The 22,368-nt window shown below is 51.2% G+C and overlaps 7 protein-coding genes across 7 annotated transcripts; 3 read left to right on the top strand and 4 right to left on the bottom strand.

Moving 5' to 3' along the window:
- Positions 1–2,561: 2,561 nt before the first annotated feature.
- Positions 2,562–5,726, top strand: BO83DRAFT_330085 (putative C6 finger domain protein). The gene is made up of 5 exons (XM_025528224.1): positions 2,562–3,230; positions 3,311–3,423; positions 3,486–3,730; positions 3,788–3,980; positions 4,037–5,726. The coding sequence occupies exons 1-5, from the start codon at positions 2,823–2,825 to the stop codon at positions 5,487–5,489; spliced, it is 2,412 nt and encodes an 803-aa protein (XP_025391954.1). The 5' UTR covers positions 2,562–2,822; the 3' UTR covers positions 5,490–5,726.
- A 612-nt stretch (positions 5,727–6,338) lies between these two features.
- Positions 6,339–8,015, top strand: BO83DRAFT_434003 (MFS general substrate transporter; the record flags this gene model as incomplete). The annotated part of the gene is made up of 2 exons (XM_025535737.1): positions 6,339–6,474; positions 6,541–8,015. 2 exons carry the CDS (start codon positions 6,339–6,341, stop codon positions 8,013–8,015), a joined length of 1,611 nt encoding a protein of 536 aa, XP_025391953.1.
- Positions 8,016–8,254: 239 nt separating this feature from the next.
- On the bottom strand, positions 8,255–10,266 carry BO83DRAFT_395441 (uncharacterized protein; the record flags this gene model as incomplete). Its single annotated transcript, XM_025533079.1, has 5 exons — positions 8,255–9,017; positions 9,068–9,198; positions 9,259–9,518; positions 9,573–9,929; positions 10,122–10,266. The coding sequence occupies 5 exons, from the start codon at positions 10,264–10,266 to the stop codon at positions 8,255–8,257; spliced, it is 1,656 nt and encodes a 551-aa protein (XP_025391952.1).
- A 452-nt stretch (positions 10,267–10,718) lies between these two features.
- BO83DRAFT_129083 (uncharacterized protein) lies at positions 10,719–11,638 on the bottom strand. The gene has a single exon (XM_025526087.1). The coding sequence runs from the start codon at positions 11,317–11,319 to the stop codon at positions 10,780–10,782; it is 540 nt and encodes a 179-aa protein (XP_025391951.1). The 5' UTR covers positions 11,320–11,638; the 3' UTR covers positions 10,719–10,779.
- Positions 11,639–13,590: 1,952 nt separating this feature from the next.
- Positions 13,591–16,607, top strand: BO83DRAFT_129075 (putative chromatin remodeling complex subunit (Rsc9)). Its single transcript, XM_025526086.1, has 3 exons — positions 13,591–13,864; positions 13,938–14,264; positions 14,324–16,607. The coding sequence occupies exons 1-3, from the start codon at positions 13,831–13,833 to the stop codon at positions 16,177–16,179; spliced, it is 2,217 nt and encodes a 738-aa protein (XP_025391950.1). The 5' UTR covers positions 13,591–13,830; the 3' UTR covers positions 16,180–16,607.
- A 427-nt stretch (positions 16,608–17,034) lies between these two features.
- On the bottom strand, positions 17,035–19,384 carry BO83DRAFT_304828 (Zn(II)2Cys6 transcription factor; the record flags this gene model as incomplete). The annotated part of the gene is made up of 3 exons (XM_025527237.1): positions 17,035–18,324; positions 18,376–18,849; positions 18,917–19,384. The coding sequence occupies 3 exons, from the start codon at positions 19,382–19,384 to the stop codon at positions 17,035–17,037; spliced, it is 2,232 nt and encodes a 743-aa protein (XP_025391949.1).
- Positions 19,385–19,864: 480 nt separating this feature from the next.
- BO83DRAFT_330072 (stromal membrane-associated protein) lies at positions 19,865–22,213 on the bottom strand (the record flags this gene model as incomplete). The annotated part of the gene is made up of 5 exons (XM_025528223.1): positions 19,865–21,481; positions 21,539–21,641; positions 21,711–21,755; positions 21,816–21,984; positions 22,105–22,213. 5 exons carry the CDS (start codon positions 22,211–22,213, stop codon positions 20,177–20,179), a joined length of 1,731 nt encoding a protein of 576 aa, XP_025391948.1. The 3' UTR covers positions 19,865–20,176.
- Between the last annotated feature and the right edge of the window lie 155 nt (positions 22,214–22,368).

Below are 22,368 nucleotides of genomic sequence, written 5' to 3'. Positions count from 1 at the left end.
CCCTCGGCTGCAATAAATAAGATGGAGTTTACCAGGTACACAAGTTCCCTAGATACTCTATGTGAACTACAACTCCACATTGCTGCAGCAGAAAGCTGAAGCTACTATTTCAGATAGGGAGGCATCTCAGCCAACAAAGCGTATTACTTGAAACACCAACACCCCGGCAACCATGCCGATGATAGGGTAGCCAACGGTAGTGTAGGAAGTTGAACATGGGTTATCTGAACACACCGGGGCCAGTTACTAAGTAAGTTAAGTAAATCTGGGTCACAAACGTATTGTGAATCGTACACGCTAGATAGACGGGATCCATTCCATTACCTGACCGTCTGCGCCTCCACTTACTACTCGGCGTAGTCCGTTGTTAACAGTTAGTTGGTTTAGTTACTAAGGACTTATTAGGATGACCCAGCCGGAGCCTAACCTAACTAGCATCATCCGTAGTTAGTTCCTCTTGACTAGTTAGCAACACGGCTAGGCTGACTTGCCTTGTCTGGGTGGATCATCATCCCGGGACTGGAACCTCCATTGATGATTCCCCAGATAGTTCCACTCAAATCCTCAAGCCGGTGGTGGTTATAACGGAATCACCGTTCTAGTCTACATAATGATAACAAACCCACCTCAATGATTACTTCTTGTTTGTGAGGAAAAATGGTTGAGGGAAGAGGAAAAAGAAAAAAGCAATCTACGTATCAATCGCATAACCGGAACCATTGAACTGCTTTGTTAACTACGTACGGATCGCGCCCGTCGTTTCCCCGTCGGCGAATTTACGCCTTGCGATTTTCTTTTCCCCCCAAAATGCAGGGCTTGATTTTAGATAGGCTGAGCTGCTTGCTCCCTGGTAGTCTACCAACTGACTAAGTACAAAGCAGACTAGACTAGTTCAGACACGACGCGGTGGGACCTGTTTCAGCCTACTGCGCACCGGTCAGCCCCAGCCAACGGACCGTGCCCGCGTTGTGGAGGAAAGTGATTGAAGGTATTTGTCTCTGGTGCTCGCTGTTGGGTTGTGGTGGAAACGAGACCGTGGGAGCCGCTATGGTTCTTACTATCAAATTGTTCCGTTTTGCAATTATGTAGGTCAGTTATCGGCGGCTGGGGTGATGAAAGTTGTTTTTTGGTATCAACTATGTACCCCGTATTGGTGAGCTCAGATTCGCTTACGAGTATTTTGGTGTCTCGAGCCGCTTCCTCTAGACAATCGGTGATGCAGGGGACATTTGTTGACGATCTTTGACAACGGGACTTTACTTACTGTAGTACTTAGTGAACGGAAATGGATGCAAAGAGCGACTAAGCCTATGCATTGCACCGCATTTAAGCCCATTGGCAAAGACTAACTACCTGCCAACCCTACTAATTTTCCGAGAATGAGGCCGAAGCATAAATACCTCGTCTGATATTATGCATCCGGTAGGAGTCACAGAATGATAATCATGCCATCGAAAACAAGGAACAGTTGAGGCCGTCCTTGCAAGGCACCAGATCGTCGTAAGGGGTAGTCGGATGCGAGCTGCACTCAATCCACATCCGGTGAGGTCCGCAATCGATTGGTAAATGAAGTAATGCCACCGCTGTCACGCGATAAATACTTTGACAATAAAACCCAGTAGATCTGAAGGCATAACAAACCGCAAATCTCCTCGGTGGTGCATGTTACTTTCGCAAGACCGACACAATGCATTGGCCGACGTGGCAGAGCTGTAATCTTTCCGTCGGTAGGAATTAGGCGTCTCGAACGTAAAGTTCAAAGTGCCCTCAAACGGCCAGTTGATCCGAAGAGCTGTATGGCAAGAGGGTTATACTCGGAATGTCGCATACATAGAGCTTCCGCGAACTTATCATTGTGATAGGCGAAGGCTATTCAGAGCATGAATATCACGCCGAAGCCTAGACAAGAGGCTGTTGTTCCGCCGCGACAACAGACTGCAAAACCGAATTGCTCTTCAGAGCTCGGACCAAGAAACGAACAATCGCATGCTGACTGCTAAAACACCGAGTCGGAGATTAAGTGTGAAGCTTGAGGACAGAGTTGGCTGCAAGTGAGCTCTCCTTGAGCGATAGGCGTCGTACAGCATCCTCACGTGAGCTCTCACCACATGGACCCGGAGTTTGGATATTTGAAGTCGGGGTTCTGGTGCTCAAATAGCGAAAAGATCCAAACTTATTAGAATCAATAGTAGTGCTCATAAGGAAATGGGTGATGATTGTAAATATTAGCTGGCAGCTGAACCTGAAGGACAACGGCTGGTGAAGTTACGGGTCAACCACACAAGTTCCAGGCAATCGCCTCATATACCGGATCAACATGGCGAGGTTGAGATAGTAGGAAAGGGATCCTGGCAGACAAAATCCAAGCAGATTTCATCAAGACAAACCCCTCCAGCTCGATGAAACTATTGACCAGACAAACTTCTGGTCGCCAGTGAAAGAAGCGATGGTCGAGTTCTGGGCCGGTGGGAAATAGTATTAATCCGTCGCTGGACGCAGAAACAAAAAGCCGGCCCTCCGCGTCGGCGCGATCATCCCAATATGAAACTATATCCTCGTCCCCGAATTCTCATCAGATTCGGTGCGATGGTATGCCTGCAATTCGATCGCGAGATCATGTTTGCTGTGTCCTGCTCGTCGCCGACGGCCTTCGGCGCTAACCCTTTCGAATTTCTCCCCGCCCAGGCAATTTTAGCCTGTAAAACCTTGCCTGCTGTTCGCGCGTCTTCCGTCCTTCAACTCTCTCCCTCCTCCACCATCCGGAGCATCGCTCCACCATCCACCTTCGCTTGTCCCTGGCGCTTTTATCCCATTCAGCCACAATGAACTCTCGAGACCACGCCGATATGCCTCCGGCTTCTTCCTACCCGTCCCCCAACGCGGCGCAGATGAGCCAAGGCGCCATGCAGTACTACAACCGCCAGTTGACCGCCGACGAACTTCTGTCAGCTGAGCTTTCGCGCGAAACCTCTGGACCTGGCCTCGCCGATGGCTCAAGCAATGGCGTCCACCATGGTCAGTCGATGGTTCTAGGATCCTCCAATCCTGGTGGCGCTGATATGGGCCGTCCTTCCTCCCCCGACCAGCACCAACAACAACATATGCTGCAATTCACCCCGAGCCAGCAAGTCGGAGTCGACCCCAACCACGACCTGAGCTATGGAGACCAGAGCGCGAGACGGAAGAGATCCAAGATTTCCCGGGCATGCGATGAGTGCAGGCGCAAAAAGGTACACTCGACACGCTTTTTCCATTTTCCTCATCTAGACGCGACGCGGGACCGGGTGAGCTAACATGTCACTTTTACCAGGTCCGTTGCGATGCAAGCTCGGAATCCGGTGTTGAAACTTGTTCAAATTGTCGCCGGCTTGGAGTCGTATGCCAGTTCAGTCGTGTTCCCATGAAACGTGGCCCTAGCAAAGGGTAAGGATCGCGATGCGCGTATGGGTTTGCCGTTGATGAAGTTTGGCTAACGTCGATGATAGTTACATTAAAGAGCTTGCCGAACGATTGCATACCCTCGAAAGCCAGATGCAACCTACTATGGTTCATCCCGACATGCCATATCAGACTATGAACGAAGTGTCTTCTCCAAGGGCGTACCAAGACTTCTCGCCACCAATCGACGCTGGCCCTATTGGTCGCAAGAGAACATACTCCGTGTTTGAAGGGCTTCCAAGCTCATCTTTCGCGCAGGCGCCGTTTAATACTCGCTCTCAGAATGCTTTTGGTTCGTGACCACCTGCCCGTCGCTATTGTAAGTTTGGGAGACTGACCCTGATACTAGAGGCTGGAGAAAGCGCAACGGATCCTTGCAATCCCTCGGTCGTGAATCACACCGCACCCAAATCCGGAAATCTCTTCTGGTCAACTGGCAATGAGACCGACTTGCCGGCTGGGCTTGACATACCCGAAGTGCCTAAGCAAGCATTGGACGAGGATATGACACCCTTGGATGTGGATGAAGGCGCTCTCAACGCGTAAGTTCTATAGTAGAGATGACTATTTGTAGGGCAAGCTCTCTAACCTCAAACAGGTACTACCAGAAGATTCACCCAGTCCTCCCCATTTTGCCACACTCAAAGGAGCGACTTCTTGAGCTTCTACACCAATGCAGCCGAGAGGTGCAGGAGATATTCCTGTACAGCTTGCTCACGGTGACACGTACCAACATGGATCGCATGACAAATGCGTTTGAGAGGGTAACATCGTTCGACAATGCACAGGATCTTCTCTTGTACTATACACGACAGCCTGCCATGCTCCGCCCAGCAGCTATCAACTTGGTCTGGCTCCAGACTTTACTCCTCATGATTGTTGACTGTGACTCGAGGGGCCCAGACAACTTCGTGATGAAGGATGGAGTGCCCAAGCACACTCTCATTCAATCTGCGACAAAGCTCGGCTCAGATATGGCGAAAGCCTTCGGACAGCTGAGAACCAAGCGATCGTCTGATCCAGACGTTGACTCTGACGCAAACCTTGTAAGGCGCAGTTGGGTCTCCCTGGCCCTTCTGTCTCGCTGGTATGCAATCAGCGTTGCTGATTACAGTGTTTTGGGGACGTTCGAAATCGGAGGCCGCGAGGACGAGAGAGTCCTAGGCTCCGCCACCGCGGGGATTGCATCGTACTCTACGATTCTCATCGACATGGTCACTCTCGTCGCTCAAGAGCACAACGTATGCCAGACAAACACAGGGCTGGGCCGTCTGGTTGGAGCGAACATGGTCGCAGGTCTTGAGCGTCTGGCCGAGGTAGCAGACTTCCGCAAACCGCACGAGAATCCCGAGGATGGCACAACTTATGGCTTCTTTGAAAGTCTACAAAACCAGCTGTACTGGACCAGTCGCCTCCTGATCAAGCGGCATATATTCGTTCATAGTCCATACGAAATTATTTACGCCGCGGAAGAGGTTATGAACGAGCTGCACAAGGCCAGTATGCAGTCCCGACTGGCGACACCATTCGACCTGCATAGTCTTGCGCTGGCATCCATGACTCTTCTCGAGGCTACTGTGCTTCCCGAATACTCGAACCAGTGCTGGGAGGCGCTCAAAAAGCTCGAAGAAATTCTCGACTACCGCTCCAAACGCTCCGCCGAGTCCGGTGAATACGGCGACATCTTTGGCACCCCGGGTTGGGATTCGAAGATCCGCGTCTTCCTGGAATGGAGACGAACCAAAACTCAGGAGACCCAGCTCCATGACCCCAGCCTCGGAAAAAGCGGCTCTGCAGCTCCGCCTGTGATGGGCCCGAATGAACAGCGCTCTCTCCAACACCTCGCTGACCTGGCTGTCGGTGCGGAAGGCCAAGTAGCCGCCAATGCCTCCTCTCCGCCCCCCGCCATCTCTGAACACAACCTGAATGCCACATCGCCAAACATGGCATCGGCCGCGCAACCGCATGGTCACGTGGTCGTGGACTTCACTCTACTCACCAAGGAAGGTTACCTCAACGTCTTCTCTGGGTTGATCTATCGTCGCCGGTAATCTAGGTTGTATACTGGGATGGGTTACAGGGGGTGTATTTCAGTGATGACTGTCTTTTGGAAAAATTGAGTTGATTCAATGTGGCTTGGATTCTCTCTTCTCTTCTTAACTCCCTCCCAAAAAAAGAAAATTATCGGCAATACCTCACCATATTAATGATTGCTTTTATGTGACTAGCGCAACTATTCTCTTCTTTTCGTGGTCCCTGTATAGCTAAATGGATATTATTCTTGCTTTCCCCATGTAATATAAGAATCGTAACCCATCGAGTAGTTTATAGTAGCTTTAGTTACCCGTCCCTGTAATATCCACATCTATTTATATCATACTGGCTGTCTACCTACGCCAAGACTTTTGGTTTCCGCGGGGATGATCATGACGATTCAGAGATGACATTACGCATTTGGACTCGTACATAGATCGAAGTATGATTTGTGGAGACTCTAGACTTACAAGCAATCTACATATGATTCTTTATCAGTTACCCTATACAGCCCGATTTCCTAGTTGGGCCTCTTACCTATTTAGTATAGTTACCTTATTAAGACTAGTGCAATTCCTATACTACAGAACTAACTACCTACCGACATACCTAACTACATAGGTATATAATCGATTAGTCTCAATTTATCTAATTCAATCATATAATAAGAAAATGGAATACCCCAAGACACGATCTCATATTGATTTCTGAATGATTCATACTTCAGACTACTACTACCTCCCATACAGTTGAGCATGCTACCCACCTTGCCCTGATTCCACAACGACCAAATATCATATCACTGTTATACGGAGCTGGACACCTTTGGGGGACCTCCTTCTCGCACCACCATCTCTGGTAGTATGATGCCACCCCCGGATTGTTCGCGGCGACATATTGCACCGAAAGCAGATGGCTCTAGAGCCGATCTTGGAAACGTACCGATCACACTAGACGAGCTCGAAATTGATTCGTACCCCGCATCGCGCCCTCGTACCGAAGGTTACTATGCATATGCCCTTGAACCCATTAACTGAGACTAATCCACTCACTCATCATGACACACAGGCCCAAGCTCTGCTCAAGAGAGTGTGATTGTCACGTGGAACGGAGAGGATGACCCCAAAGATCCATACAACTGGCCCCTTTGGAAGAAATGGCAAGCCACGGGCATTGGCTTGCTTGCGAGCTTTGTCTGCTCGATGAATGGGACCATCCTGACGGTGGCTCATACGGCCATTGGGGACGAATTTCACATTTCCGATGCGACGTTCCCCAATACCTACTGGCTAACAACATCTTGGGCTCTCGGAGCCGCGCTGTGTCCGCTTCTTCTGTTTCCTGTGATGGAGGACTTTGGCGTTCGACCTGTCCTTCTTACCACCTATTTTTGCTTTATTTGTTTTTTGATTCCGGTAGGGCTGGCACCAAACTTTGCCACCCTGATTGTGGTTCGATTCTTCAGCGGGGGATGTGTTCCGCTGATAAGCGACGCCGTTGCCGGTATTACATCGAATGTCTTTCACGGCGATCGAGCTCGGAGTGTCCCAATATGTCTGTACGTGACCATCTATCTGGCGGCGACAAGTCTGGGCCCGGTGGTTGGCTCTGCCATCCTGCAATTCCTGTCATGGCGTTGGATTGGGTACATCGAACTTATCTGGACCGCTGCTCTATTCCCGATTCTGATCTTCGGTCTGCCAGAGAGCCGCGGGCCGGCGATCTTACGCGCTGAGGCCAAACGACTGCGCCGCGAGGGGACAAATGCGTACACGACTGAGAAGATTGATCGGGTAGCATTGTCTCAGCTTATCCTGCAGAGCGTTCAACGGCCTCTGTACATGCTATGTACTGAAGGCGTCGTGTTCGTTGCGACGGTCTGGGCTGCCTTCAGTTTGGGAACGATATATCTTTTTACGCAATCGGTCGAGCAGGTATACAAGGAGCTATATGGGTGGGCTCCCATCCAGTGTGGGTATGTCCAAGTTGCGATTGTGATCGGGGAACTCCTGGGCGGTGGATTTTGCATCTTAACCGATCCCTGGTACTATGCATCTGCGACTCGCAATAGCGAGGCACCGGCCACGCCGATCCCGGAGGCTCGGCTTCATGTATCGATTATTGGTGGACTCTTTGGTGTCACGGGCGGCATGTTCGTGTATGGGTGGACATCGTACACTTTCATACACTGGATGGCACCCACCGTCGGCCTGGCGATGGTGGGGTTTGGGACGACGGCGGTCATCGTTGGCAATGCTAACTATCTCATCGACGCGTACAGCAAGTATGCTGCGAGCGCCCTCGGGGCGGTGGGTTTCGTCGAGAACATCTCTATCGCCTTTCTCCCTCTGGCCGCAGCAGCCATGTACACTAATATTGGATTTCAGTGGGCCAGCTCGCTGCTTGCATTTGTGTCCTTGGCCCTGGTGGCGACTCCTTTTGTGGTCCTCCAATGGGGCAAAGAGATCAGATCTTACAGCCCATTCATGCAGGAGGCCACTGTAGAGCGGAGGAGCGACTGTGCCGCGGCCGCAGATGTATAGACAACCAGGGCCTACAGGCGCTACCTTTGACGCGATTCTATGCCCAGCTGGTCTTGGTCTTGCACCAACCATGGGACAGCACAGTACTGGAGCCAGTGGAACTTGCTCAACTACCCGGCCGTCGTAGTATCTACCCCCATGACGCGTGCTGATAAAGATTGTTGAGATCTCTATAAGCCAGCAGCCCAGATCCACCTTATGAAAGCTGGCCGCGAATGTATATTTACCTTTTGTGCAAATTATCCAAAGCAAAGCCGCATTTGCAACGGATAACAAGACACGGTATGTTTTCGATCCACGACGTGACCCCACCACACGTTCTCAAATCCCTTCGCCTCCTGCTCCGCCCATACTTCTTCAAGCAACGGAATGGTGCTCCCAAACATCTGATACCGCGTCCGGTCATTCCACACCGAGCAGAACTGCACGATCTTCTGCCGTATCGATCGATCGCGTAGTTCGCAGCCCGCGAAGAAGAGCGGCAGCAACGCTTGCCGGGCGACCATGCTCTCGTCACGACACGCTACCACATGGTCCACAACAACCCGGGCCCAACGGACAACATGCGTTGGAATCGGGCTTCCCGTCTTCCATCGGAATTCGCGGTAAATGTAGAGAAGCAGGCCGTGTCTCCATGCCTCCGAGCAGTGCATACAATCTTGGTCTTTTTGGATGTCCTCTTCGCTACTACCGAAGGCAAGTGCGACAGGGGAGATGTGATGCCAGGACTCGAGCGCTTGTTCGAATTGGGCAATCATCGTGGTGTCGAAGGTCACGTACCGCATGGACGACGATTGGCGTTTTGCGGCACTCAGACGCACAACTTGCATGAGCAGCGTGACCACGCTGTGTGGGCACCCGCAGAGGTCAAAGAAATTCCACTTCCGATCATCGGGGTTCGATAGGATGGCTTCGATGTATGCGTACGGGAATACGCAGTCTTCTCGGGATAAGAGACTAATGATGGCATCCCACCTAAATAGTTTAGCTGGAAGGGCCGGGCTGATATTGCGTAAAATGGTTGGTTGGGTGGGGAGGGGGAGGTTATATACCACAACAGCAATCCTATTTGAGCGTCTGCCCGAGCGGACGTGGTCCATGCTTCGATTCCACCGCACGCTTCAATGAGGCCATAGGCTCCCTTGAGATGCGTACTCCAGTATCCAAGGGTGGATTGAGTTTCCTAACTTGCGTTATCAACTTTTAGAAGGTCCGAGCAACAGAGATAAAGGTGCAAACTAACGTCGAAGGAAAACAAGATCATGATCGCATCAAGCATGGAGGAGCCATATTCCACATTACCGGATGCGTTGAGACTCTCGCGGAGGAGTTTCAATGCTGTATGGTGATGGTCATCGGTTGATGGGCTCTTAACATGATGACCCGCTAAAGCCATCACCGCATGGACCAGAAACATAGGTTCTGGAACGATGGTTTTGTGATATCGAAACGGATTCATCTGTAAGTCGAACGTTAATGGGATCGTGCAGAATTCCATATTGTCTATGACTTGTTAGTGGGCATTGACAGGAGCGACTGGAAGCGGAATAAGCGCACATCTTTGAAGGATAGGCCAAAACCGCTGCCAGGGGTTATTGTACAGTACGCTCGGTGGCATAGTTGTAGTAGTGTTGGGGAGGTCTGGAGCTGCCATGGGACTTGACTCTATAGTAGTAGTAGTAGTAGTAGCGACTTGACTCGACCATTCATAGAAGGCGTCTCCGTCAGCTAATTGTAGCTGTCCGTCGTCTGTCGGTGTAGATGAACACGGGGTTTGACCTTGGTCTTCATCACTGTTATTGCGATGCGGCTGTAACCCAGCTGTCTTAGGATCAGCAGCTCTAGTTGGCGATGTATCACCCAAGACCTCAGATGGCGTCTCTACAGAGAGGCTTGCTTCCTCGGAAATGTTGACTTTGAGAACGAGTTTCATGTTAGCCAACAACCGTAATTTACTGATATTAGTCTTTTCTTAGAAGCCAGAAAAGGACAGGACAATACCATCATGTTCGGGGTCTTTTTGCCCTCGTAATTAGCAATATGTTCAACAGCGCTCCGGCGGAGGGCGGTAAAATAATGGCTAAGATTGAAAATGTATGGTCTTACGATCTCTCATAGGATATTCTGCAACAAACACAAATTGCTGAGGTCCATCTGCATTTCCCAACTGACCCCTATTGGACCTACGGGCTGCTGACCTTCTTATGGGCCTATTGGAGAGAGAATATCCTGGCTTCCAGGATAGCTGCATTCTGACGCGTTCCGTGGATACCAACTAGGGTATGGTCTGGTTGTTCGCAATGTTCGCCTCGAGCATTGACGGATACCTTGTGGAAAGGGGCATCCTATGAGGGGGCGGTTGGGAGCAGAGAGAGAGAGAGAGATCAGGTACTAGGCACCGGGTTTAAGCTTAGTAAGAGTATAGTATAGTATCTTAACGTAATCAACCACCGAACCGCTCCAAAATGCTAATACCGAAGAGTGCTCCTGGGCAAGTGCAAGCACAAGAAAACCCCCCGACGCAAACTGAGGACGATCATGATTTCTGATTCCGATGTCGAATCTTTAGGTCTGTTAGTAAAGTCATGAGCTAATGGTAGGATCCTGCGCAATGACGAAGTAGAAAACCGTACATTGTATACTTAGGGTTTCGGTGGTTCTTTAACCATCTTTGGTTACTGCATAATTCATCAATCTCAATCCCTTGTGCTATATAATATACAGTTAAGCAACAAAAAAATATACTAAACATTAAACCCTTATCTTATCTCCCGAACGCAATCCTCTGCCATATCCCTTCTACATCACGACAAAGCTCGAGGAACATATCGTCTTCGAGCTGATTGCAGATCCACGTTTCTAAACTAGCCATACGCTCTTCGGTGGGGTTGGATATATATGAAGAAAGATCTGCTGTCGTTAGAGCATCCAGAGTCTTTGCTTGTTGCGCCTCTCCTTGCTTCCCTATCGATAGTTTGCTCGCTTCGGTTCTCTCGGCTTGTAGGTTGCTAGTGATAGATGGGCAAGATGGAACAACTGGCGGATTGGCTTCTTTTAGGCACGGAGGTTGATTATATGGTCCTGTGTGAGCTGATATGTTTGGTCTCGACTCTGGATGAGGCTTTTGTCTGTCGTTTCTGGCGTTGGGTAATTTTGGCGGGAGTAGTCGTAGGCGAGGCATAGTAGTCATTTCGCCTGATGTGGCTGGTCGTGCTTGCGTTTGCATTTGCATTTGGTTTAAATGGGCAATTGGGGATGGTTTGATAGATTTTTGGGAATTGTTGGTTGTATCTGTTGCTTTCATGAAGGGTTAGTGCACGTGTAGAAGTGACAGAATTTATATCTAGCCTCCGTACCAATTTTCGATGAGGTATCACTGGTGACTGTCGCGTATGGGACAGCGGGTGGTGCTTTTGTCATGGTATTTCCTCTCTTGGAAGTACTCGACCATGGAAGAACTCTCCGTGGTGGTATGTTTATCTCTGGTTTGAGAAGACGTTCAGCAGCTGACGAGGTGAAGGGCCTTGATGTGATTATTTCGGAGCTTGTCACGTCCTTCTGGCCGACTGCTGGGGCGTACTGGAATGGTGTATGTGCTGTTGCAAGGGAAACTTGGTCTTTGCTCCCCTCAGCACGGTTCGTATCACTTGATTGAGCAGTACTCCATGATGTAGATGGTAATGAGTTGCCTGCTGGGGTCAGATAGATAGTACTGCGCCAATGGCGACGGAAAACCCACAAGCTGTAACGCTAGATGACGAACCTGATGCACCGGTGGTCGATGAGCGTTGGAGACTAGAAGCACCCACAGGCTCAGATGAACCTGGCATACTACTCAAGCTATATGGAGGTCCTCTGCCCATAGATGTCCCTTCGATCGAACCCGAGTTCCATTGCGACGAGGTCAATTTGCGCATATTTCCGACGCTAGGCTCTGAGACTGGACACCCTAATTCTCTAAGAATAGACAAAGCGGTGTAGTAGTCGGAATCGAAGCTGAACTTAATTTGAAATCGGCGGACCTATGATGGTGTTGGTTTCGAGTCAAAACATATAGCCTCTTTTCGTACCGTATTCCCCCTTGGATATTTCACTGCAAGGCATGGTGGCTTCACGACCACTGCGAATATTGGCTTGGATACTGCGTGTTGACTCGAACGGGTTATATTTTCAGCTTCGATAATGAAGTGAGTGAGGTCAATCTCTTCCTGAAAGCCACTTCCATTAGCATCTGGCTTTCCTCTGCTCCTATCCCCAAGATGACTATTACCAAGCTTTCATGGACACGGAGGACCTTCAATAGTACTCTGTCTGGGGTGAAGCTTGTCATCGTGCGCCTCTCAAATATAGCGGTCATATCTCCGTTTCCCATTATATGACTCCAGTTGAGCGGGCCTCTGTGAGTAAGCGATGTAGTTGTATGGGAGAACTTGGCTAATGATAGACGAGTAAGAACAGTTGAATCGGGAGGATGTTGGGCCAGGCTTTGCATCATGCGGACTGAGATGTGGATATGGAGGGACAAGTTATGTTAATGAGAATGCAATATATAAAGACTATTATGATAGTCAAACTATGGTGAGTGATATGAAGGAGCTGATGAGGGGCACTAGGAGACAAGGAAATGATATGGTGCTTGGAAGTATAGAGCAGGTGACTGGAGGCTAAGCCTAATATTGCCAACACGGATAATACACATCTTTACTGTCAACCATAGTATCAGATACCAGACAGTAGAGAGATATAAAAACTGAACTAGAATAGACAGCAAATAGTAGTGTGTCGGGTCTCGAATGCGCTGCTTTGGCAGAGAGAATTTATTTTTTTCATGTAGAAGCTACTGCTCGTCAGTAGTCAAATGCTCGCGATATAGTATACCAAAATCAGTGGGATCCCTTGTTGCTCCTACATCTCCTACACTGGAGGTCAGAATAAGGAAGAGGAAGTGAGAGAGACCAATGCAAGCCATGATGATCGACGAACCCTGATCTACCGGTATAGTGGGTGCCTGATATATGTGGTGGTAATTCAGGCACTCCCTGTGGTGAGGATTACTCATCCGGCCAAACCAGACAAACCAAGCAAACATGACCGGAAACGAGCATTCCGGAACAACCAAGACTCCGGCCACGCGCCTGAGGCCAGAAGGAGCAGCAGCGCGGACTTTTGCCCTGCGGATGAACGACGGACGGATCGATCGCAGGATCAGCTTGTCTTCATATTTACGCTGCGCCCTCTCTCCCCCGGCCTTTGACAAAGGAATTGACGCCTCTCCTCGGGTTATATCTGTCGCTGCTACTCCTCGATAATCTGCGCAGTGACTCTTTCGATTAAACCTCAGAGCGCTTCTCACGCGAACGTCTGTTGTTGTCCCGTTGTCGCATCCTCTCTGGTTTCAAATAGGCAGTTCTCCGATAGCTTCATATCGCGACCCAGCTCTCAGCCCGTCACCGGAAAACATCCCTCGAACCCAGCAGGCAAACAAACACTCCGAAACACACGAACTATCGATACCACACCAACATACTCCGATCGTCTGAGAAAGCGAATTCGGAACGATATTCCAGAAGGACAGGAAGAACGGGTTTCGAGAAACGGAGCATTTTCGACTCCAACTTCTTTTTGGCGCGTTTAAATAGCGAGGTCTCGCGCTTCATTTGCGGAAGGTGCCCTTGACCAGTAGACTGGGTCCGTTGGGTCAACCTTGGTCTTTCTCAGAGGTATTCCAGGGCGCCCTAGGAGAACCGGTTATCCCCTTCGAAGTCGCGGAGCGATACTCTCAATCGGTTTTTGGCGTGCTCGAATCAAAGCCAACATGTCTTCCCAAACCCCCCGCACGTCCCTCCGAGGTAAGTGCTACCACTTTCATTTTGCCCCCGTCACTTCCGTTTTTGTTGAATGACCAGTGCTAACTGTCCGTAGAGGGCTTGCGGCAGGCTCCCAAGGCCAACCAACCATTCATTCCCGATACTGCTCCGGTTCGGCGCTCACATCACAACTCAAATCAATCACCTCAGCCAAGCTCGATGTCACAAACGCATTCGAATTCCCCCGCGCCCAACTCAAACAACTCACACTTACCCACGGAGGGCTGGGACGGCAAAGAGCAGAAAGTACCTATGAACACACGCGAAGTAGCAACGCCAGGCAACAGGCCGGGCCTCTTCCTCACCGTGCCGGGCAAGGTGGCTAAACAACCTGATTTCTATGACCCTTACTTTCCCCTCAGATACCTCGAGGTCCCCAAGTGTGCGTAGGCCTTTACAGCAACCCATGATTATGACAATAATACCACTGACACGCTATAGCGGACCATATCTATAAGCGCGCCCACTACGGCCTGCAATCTGGTATATCAGACGAGGTCGATTTCGCTCTGTACCATCTTGTTCAGATTTCCAACCAGCGCTGGGACAAATTCAAGTTCGAGGGGTTCCCTTTGCTGGCCGAAACTCTCATGGAGAAAGCCATTGATGTCTCCATAATATGCACGGGCGTAAAATGGGAACTCCAGTATGAATACCGCTATCCTATGGAGCGCGTCAATGTCCTCAACTCTCTACACGGAACGCGCGATTTGCTCGAGAGGATCAAGAGAATTCCCGTCACTCTGCCTAATGATACTCTCGAAACGTACGAGTTCAACCACCGTCTACGGAATGTGAAAGAAGCTACGCTGGTTCTCCGGAATATGGTTCTACTCCCTGATAACGCTTTTTATGTCTCACGTTATGCGAAGGGACTTTTGAGGGACTTCTTGGTCATCCTGCTCAACCTTCCCAACCAGCCTCGCCTCAATGAAATCAAGAACGATGCGTTAGACATTGCGGAAGAGGTTACCAAGTTCTTGAGGACCGACCCAGAAGATCCGCTTTGGATCTCCCTCCTTCAATGCCTCGAGTCCCCAGATCGTGCCCACGTCGTTCGGGCGCTCTGGGCGCTCACCCATTTCTCCACTGAAATTAACGATTCTGAGGGTAACCAAGCACTGGAACGCATGCCAAAACAAGCTCTGCAACAAATGTACTTCCATACTCTTCTGGACTTAGACAAGGACATCCTAAGCGGAGCGCTGGACTTTTGGTACCAGTACACGCTTTCGCGTGAGAACATCGAGACCATGCTTGAGATCTTCGACTTCCCAAGCGTGTTCGTTCCGCGAATGATCGCCCTACTAACACACGAGGCGCGTCCAAGCAAGAAAGAGACAGTTCTCCAGGAAGAGAAAGTCGCACCGCCGCCATCCGAGATCCCTCGTGTGCCGGCAGAGCTACTGAAAGATCTAATGGAGCTACAAGAGCCTGAGCGTAGCTCACGCTGGTTGCGCTGTTGCTTCGTTGAGGATGCAGAGTGCGAAATCACCCAAATAGCCCTGTGGCAGGCATATCAGAGCCGATTCGCAGACCCCCGGGTACCGGGCGGTGGTGTCCTCCCGGCCGCCGAATTCATCAAGAACGTCAGCACGACATTCACAAATGCGCAAGCGCAGGTCATCAACGGGCCTGGCGCGGCGACTCGCTTCATCATCAAGGGCATCCGTCCGCTAGAAACGGCCCACACCTTCCGAGGATTTCCCTACCAATACTGCAAATGGGCAGATAACTCGAAGCCCTCCAAAACCTGCCAGCGCGCTTTCACCACCCCCACCGACCTGCGCAACCATGTTTTCGCCGACCACATGGAGCTCAAGCCCATGGAAACACCGGGCCACTACAACCTGGACAATGCCGAATCCCCGGTCCACACGTGCCTCTGGGACAACTGCACGCGATTCCGCTCATCCGGCCCCAGCAACAACACCGCCATGGTAGCCGGCCATGTGGCATCACACCTGCCCGAAGAGCGCCCTGCCGATGCAGAGCCCCCAGTCTCCAAGCGCGCTGTACTTCAAGAGCGGATCGTCCGCAAATGGTTCTACATGGATACACCAGTCAATGAGAGAGGCGAACCCTTCGGTGTAGCCTACAAGGCGGCGTTGGTCCTGCGCAACATCGCCAGGAACTTACCGACCGGCATGGCTCAGAAATACAAGGGGCTCTCGTGGAAGAAAGCCGTATTCCTCAGTCACCGGCCGAAGATCGTGGAAACGTGGGACCGCAATCGGTCCCTGCGTAAGGAACTAACTGAGTTGATTATGATAATAGAGAAAGAGGATTACTATTGAAAATGAATAGGTGACATGGGGCAGCGAGCAGCGAGCCTCAAGCAACGAACGAACTTTCATGTTATCATCATCATCATCATCATCATCATTATCTTCATCTTCATCTGGCTAACTATTGCATTTGCTGAGTTTCATTCCATTTTTACTTTGATATATTGCTGTACAAATACCCTGGAATTTTTCCTTTTTCCTTTTTTTCTTTCTTTCTTTTCTTCCGTTTCTCTTCGTGCGGTGGTGTGGTGAACTCATTTCTCATTTCCAAAATTTCTTCCCTTTTCCCGCGTCAGGGATTACACTAAGTTCCCATAAATCCACCCTTTCCCACTCCTGTTCATTATGTATGGTAGTAGTCAGGGCATGACGTTTTGGAGAGAGAGGAGTTTGATATGATCTTTATCTCATATTTTTTTTTTCTTTCTTTCTTGTAACGGTGGTGAGAGGGGAGCTTTGACCGGCAATCTGACATAAATTAGGCGTCTGGAACGGGGTGACGGAGGATTCATTGATTGATCGGTAAAGGTGGATTTGGTGATGGGGCTGTTGTGTTATCCCGGGATTTTCTTTCTTTCTTCTTCGAGCTTCATTCACAGTATTCTCGTTTCGCTCGCGCAGTCCTTGCTGCTACACGCTAAGCTTCGACGAGTGTATGTATGATAGGTGGAGTAGTAGGTTAGATTAGGTTAGGTTAGGTAACGGGGTGGTGATGGGAGTAGTTAGTTGTTTCCCACAATATCCTTTCTAGACCAAATGTCTGTACCGTTTGCACGGTTCGGGGTCCTTTCCATCATCATTTGTTTCGATTCGTACTCCTTTCGGAATAGAGAATAAGAATGTATGATATGTAGGTGATTATAATCACCGCATAATCTCCGGATCATCAATATTGACATAGACATCCGCCACAAAGTTCTCGTAATTCGCCCACGCCATCTGCATACTCCCCAGTCCTGGTCCCGCGTAGCTGAAATCAACCGCGTCCCAGACATTCGGCCACGCAGACGCGGCGACTGCCGCTGCTGCTGCAGCTGCACCATCAAGACCACTGTGGCTCTCGGGTGTGTGCATGAAGTTCTGCGCGTCTATTTGCATAGCCATGGACTGTTGCTGTTCCTGCTCCTGCTGCTGCTGCTGTTGTTGTTGCTGGATAGATAAATCCAGCGGCGAGAATTGCTCGGAGCTCATAGTTGAACCGGGATTGAGGTTTGAAGAAGAAGGACCAGAGCCAGAACCGGTTGGAGTAGAAGTAGACGTAGAAAGTAAATGCGTCCGTCTTTCCTTTGCCCTGTCCATTAACTTAACCATAGGTTTCCATAGCATCCCGCGTTGCGAATCGGCAATTACTCGTCCCAGCTGATTGAAAGTATATTCGACTGGTTCCCAGAAGCGTTCCATGACGGCTTTGTCCTCGCAGACGCAGAGTTCTGCCAAAGCAACGGCGAGACTATGCCATGGTGGAAAAGCAAACTCGATCCATTGGTAGGTGGCGAAGCGGGGGTCAGAGCGGAGACGATACGCTGTGGTGAGAACGTTGACTGCGAATTCGAGGAGACGGTCCCCACGGACGAGGGGGGGTGTGAAGTTTGGGGCGCGTTGGAGGGGCCGTAGGGTGATGAGTTGCATGGAGGCGTGGGTGCATTCTGCTACGGCTGCTGTGAGCCAATGGAGGGGGTTGGTTGCGGGGGAGGCGTGGGCGAGGAGTTTCGAAACGGATTGCTGGAATTCGAGGACGAGTTGCTGGCGGATGGCGAGCGTGTTGATGGAGGGTTCCATGAAGTCGGAGAAGTTGAGGGATCGGGTTACATATTGTGCTTTGCGGGTTATCATTGTGAAGGTCATATCTGTAAAGCCAGGGGAGTCGGGTGGATTTGAGGTCATGGTTGGGCTAATGTCGATGTCGTTCACGTTTGCTGGAGGGTGAGATTCTAGCCAGGCGGCTTGCATCATCGGTTCGGAAGCGCGGTCCATGGATGCTTGAATGTCCAGAAAGCCAATAGCGAGCCAGACACGGCGCCGGAGTTCTCGCTCGAAGGGAGTTACGTGGAACGGGGGCTCGGGGATGTGAAGGGATAGGGCTTGCGCGATGCGCAGAGCCATGCTGAGCATAGTCCACATGCGGCGGCTTTGGTCCTGGGAGCGGAGGGCGAGCTAAAACGGAAGGGTTAGTAGGTGTGAAGTGGCCAGGATTGGGGGACGTACGAGGAAGAGGACGTAGGCTTGTAGGACGGTGAGGTCATTGGTGGTGATAAAGTCAGCGCGGGCGAGGGCTGCTTCAGCTTCTTTTTGGTACTTTGCTACCATCGACGACTTGGGAACGCCGAAGCAGCGCATGCTCTCTTCGTCGTGAAGACTACATGAGGCAGCGAAGTATACAGAGTAGGCGAGGGCAGTTGGGGCCAGATGCCCTGGCTCATAGTCCAAATAGGGCTTTCCATCCACGAGGAATTCCTTCACCGAGGGCCTGTGGAGGATCTTGCAGAGCAGGTCTACCCTCTGCATGAAAATACAACATAGCTGCTGATGAGCAGGAGAGGGGCCCGGAGAATTGCTTTTTGCGGAGTCACTGCCACTTGCCATGGAGAAAAGTCGGCGGTAGTTGATTAGGTTGCTGTTCTCAGCGTTACGGTGATCTTCCTTGGAACCACTTTGCTCATTGGGATGTACATCAGGCACCTGTCCAGGAGTTAACTAAGTAAACAGATCATTGGATATGTGTAAATGTTACTAGTAATTCACTCACCTCATTCAAGAGACTGGCCCAAAACGAAGACCCCAAGTACGTATCCGGAGTCCGAACACTACCGGGCTGCGAGTCATCGTCATCGCCATGCTCCCCATCCGACGACCCAGCCTGTGAGCCTTCATCGACGGCAGCAGCTAGAATAGCGCGAGCGGAGGCCTGACTGCCCCCGCGAGCCAGTTCACGGATGATGGTTTCCAGCTTCGCCACACGGTCCTTCAGGTTCGCATCCTGGTCACCTGGTCGCTCCGTTGCTGGTCTGCCGGATCTGCCGCGCGGAAGACGTGCCCGTTCAACGGGGACGCATCTCGTTCCGAGACGCTGACAGTTCGTGCATGGGTTCAACTTGTCGCATTTGACTTTGCGCTGTCGACAAGTCTCACAGCTCAGACGCACTTTGGGCTTGTTGGCGGAGTGTGCGGACGGAGCGTTGCCTGCTTCGTCTGCTGTCTGCTCGGGATGATTCATTATTATATGGGCCAATAATGTGCTAGTGGCCGGCCAAATGGGAAATCATAGACTGCTAGTTGAGGTTTACAAGGGCTGAACATGGCTCATTTCGGCCAGCTTGGATGAAGAGACTGATCACTGGAGGAAGTAGACATTACGGAGTGATACAAGATAAGCCGGAGAGCAGAAGGAAGAAGGTAGGATGGATGATTATTATTGGACCCATTCCGAGGATGGATCGCCCGTGGCGGCCTCAGGACCCACACATTCTGCCCTGCGCTTCCGTAACATCTACAACACGCGTGTCCTTGTTCCTGGAATGTATAATACGGCAAAGATGGTAGTAGAGTAAACGTGATACTGAAAGTAAGTAAGGAGCGAGCACTTCAATACCGACAGAGTAAACCAAGCGCTACCGGTGCCAGCATCGACTGAGCGCCCGCACATCTACAGTTTGTCAACTCAACTACAGCCATCCAACCCCAAGTCTAAACCTCTGTCATCGATATGCAAGGATGCATTGGGAATACATGACACGTATGGCATGACTACATTAAGCTATGGACCCATAACCCCCACCCATTTTACATTCCGAACCCAATGTCCATCCCTAGGCATGCGTGAAAGGAAAGCAAAAGAGAAGCACGGCATCAAATCAGAGGGAGGGAGACAAGCAAGAAGGAAGCGGTTACAACGAATGAGATCCGAATTGAATGAAATGACATTTGAAAACCTGCCGCTCAAGTCTAAGAAATAGACAATAAACACCAAATATGTGCAAAAAGGCAAAAGCGAGATGGCGCACAGCCTTTACTCCCAAACATTAGAAAATAGATCATCCGCTCCGCCAAACCCGCCCGCCGGCTTGGAAGGAGCATTCGTGGTAGTAGTGGTAGTGGTAGTCGACGAGATGGGTGCCGCGCTGGTCCATCCGCCAAAGTCCTCATCGGAAGCGACGGTTGGGGCCGGCTTGGAACTAGCCGACAACGCCGGAGCGCCCCAGCCCGCACCAATGTCATTGGCAGTCAGGGTATCCGGCACCTTCATCATCGAAGCCGAAGCGGCAGGTGCCGCAGGTGCTGCGGGCGCAGGGTCTGGAGTGCTCCAGGCGTTACCTCCCCAGGGATCAATGGTAGTTGGAGGAAGAACGCTAGCGACGGACGCGGTGCTAGCCACCGAGGGCCTCGAAGCCGGGGCTGGAGCGGGAGCTGGGTTAAGGTTGAAAGCAGACTTCAGCTCCTGCTGCGGAGAGGTAGATGTGAACGCCGGAGGTGAGACAGCAGCCGGGGCGGCCGGGGCCGGCGAAGAAAGCCCGAATAAGTCGTCAGACAAAGGCGACTTCGGGGGGTTAGGCTTCGGCGGCGGGGGAGACGCAAAGCTGGTAAATCCTGCGTCAAAACCGTTCGAAGAGATTGATGCGGTCCGGGACTGCGGCTTTGGCGGGGGGACAGTGGGAGAAGTGAGGCTATCAAAGAGACTACCACCTCCACTACCAACTGAGGCAGTGGGCGAAGACACCTTGGGAGCTGCTGGAGTAGACTTCATGCTGGCAAAGTTCGTCAGGTTCGCGAAAGGTGAGGGTTTCTCAGCTGGTTTAGTAGCCGGAGGGGAGGTGGACGAGGGAATGCTCAGTCCGCTGAAAGCATCGGTCAGGCCACCCATGTTGGAGGCCGATGAACCCGGGGCGGGTGATGCCAGATCGCCAAATGAAGATGTACGCTCGTGCTGCGTCGTAGCAGGCGGAGGCTTCGAGTATAGCGAGAGAATTGACTGCTTCAAATCGGGCCTAGACATCCCGGTCGAACCGGTAGGGGTCGACGCCGTGCTAGCTGGGCGGCTGGTAGGGGCGGGCTGAGCGCTTCCGAAGAAGTCCAAACCTAGTAGCGAGTCCCCGGGACGAGCCGCTGGCTTGGGAGCAGGAGCAGACTGTGATTGCTTAGGGGGTGCCCTAGGGGTGGGCTCTGTCGTGCTCGGACGCGCCGGAGGGGCGATAGGGTCGTCGGCGAATAGATCGATGGACTGTTGCTGGCGATGGACTGCGGGTTGACTGGACGCAGCCACACGCTGAGAAGCGGAACGTTCAATCTTGGCTTTTTCCTGAACCACCGCAAGAGGCTTTGACGACATGTGTTAGTCTCATCGTATAATGTTACACAACCTCGGACAACTTACCACATCGTCGTCGCCAATATCCAGGGTCTTGGGATCGGGCATTGGGCCGTCCATGACCCATCGCTTAGACTCGTACTTTGTTCGGATGAAGTTCTCAATTTTCCTGTCCAGGCCATCCACTTAGCCACAATGCCATCAAGTTGACCAGTATGCGGGGGAGATATCCACTTACGCTTCCGAGGGAACGTGGCCGGGTGCCAATTTTGCTTCCCAATATCTGCCATAGACATGAGCTTAAAAGTCCCCAAACACCCAATGCGTAATGGGAAACACTAACTTGTTGGCCCTAGCATTTCCCCATCGCACAACACTCTGAAGTTGTTCGTCTGTCCACGAGTCAAGGTCGACCGACTTCACCCGACTGATATGGGTGCCCATGCCGCGATGAATGCCCGAGCAACGAATACAAATGAAGATTCCCAGGTTCCATGACGCCCACCGAGGATCTAAATACAACAATATTAGCAAGAGATCGCATTGTGCACCGGACATTCGCATTGAACAATATATGTGACGCCAAAACATAACAGGCGTAAGTTGGGCGTTATCCGCGGGGAGTCACTAACGCTTATTGCGCTTGCAATCGGCACATATCTTGTTTTGTTCGAGTTTCAAGAGACTCTTAATGATCTGCTGGTTCTGAGCAGCCTGGGACGGCGTAGCACGTCGAGACATCACAGCTAAAGACGCAGTCCGGGTCGAACTACCAGGGAATGCAGCCGGAGAGGAGAGAAAGGAGAGACAATAATAAAGGGGAGTTGAAACGGGGAGAGAGACGTCAAGGGCCACCAAGTGGCGGGTTGCGGTGTCTTGTTGGCCTCAGGCATTAT

Source organism: Aspergillus eucalypticola, assembly GCF_003184535.1.
Source record: "Aspergillus eucalypticola CBS 122712 chromosome Unknown BO83scaffold_3, whole genome shotgun sequence".
NCBI lineage: Eukaryota > Fungi > Ascomycota > Eurotiomycetes > Eurotiales > Aspergillaceae > Aspergillus > Aspergillus eucalypticola.
The sequence above is the reverse complement of the archived record's forward strand: the minus strand, read 5'-3'. Positions and strand labels throughout refer to the sequence as shown.

Bases quoted from the DNA above. Each gene is read 5' to 3' on its own strand.
- BO83DRAFT_330085 (XM_025528224.1), top strand. From the start codon at position 2,823: ATGAACTCTCGAGACCACGCCGATATGCCTCCGGCTTCTTCCTACCCG. The intron at 3,424-3,485 runs GTAAGGATCGCG...CGTCGATGATAG, and splicing joins AAACGTGGCCCTAGCAAAGG to TTACATTAAAGAGCTTGCCG. The intron at 3,731-3,787 runs GTTCGTGACCAC...CCCTGATACTAG, and splicing joins TCGCTCTCAGAATGCTTTTG to AGGCTGGAGAAAGCGCAACG.
- BO83DRAFT_129083 (XM_025526087.1), bottom strand. From the start codon at position 11,319: ATGAAAGCAACAGATACAACCAACAATTCCCAAAAATCTATCAAACCA.
- BO83DRAFT_129075 (XM_025526086.1), top strand. From the start codon at position 13,831: ATGTCTTCCCAAACCCCCCGCACGTCCCTCCGAG. The intron at 13,865-13,937 runs GTAAGTGCTACC...AACTGTCCGTAG, and splicing joins CCCCCGCACGTCCCTCCGAG to AGGGCTTGCGGCAGGCTCCC. The intron at 14,265-14,323 runs GTGCGTAGGCCT...GACACGCTATAG, and splicing joins ATACCTCGAGGTCCCCAAGT to CGGACCATATCTATAAGCGC.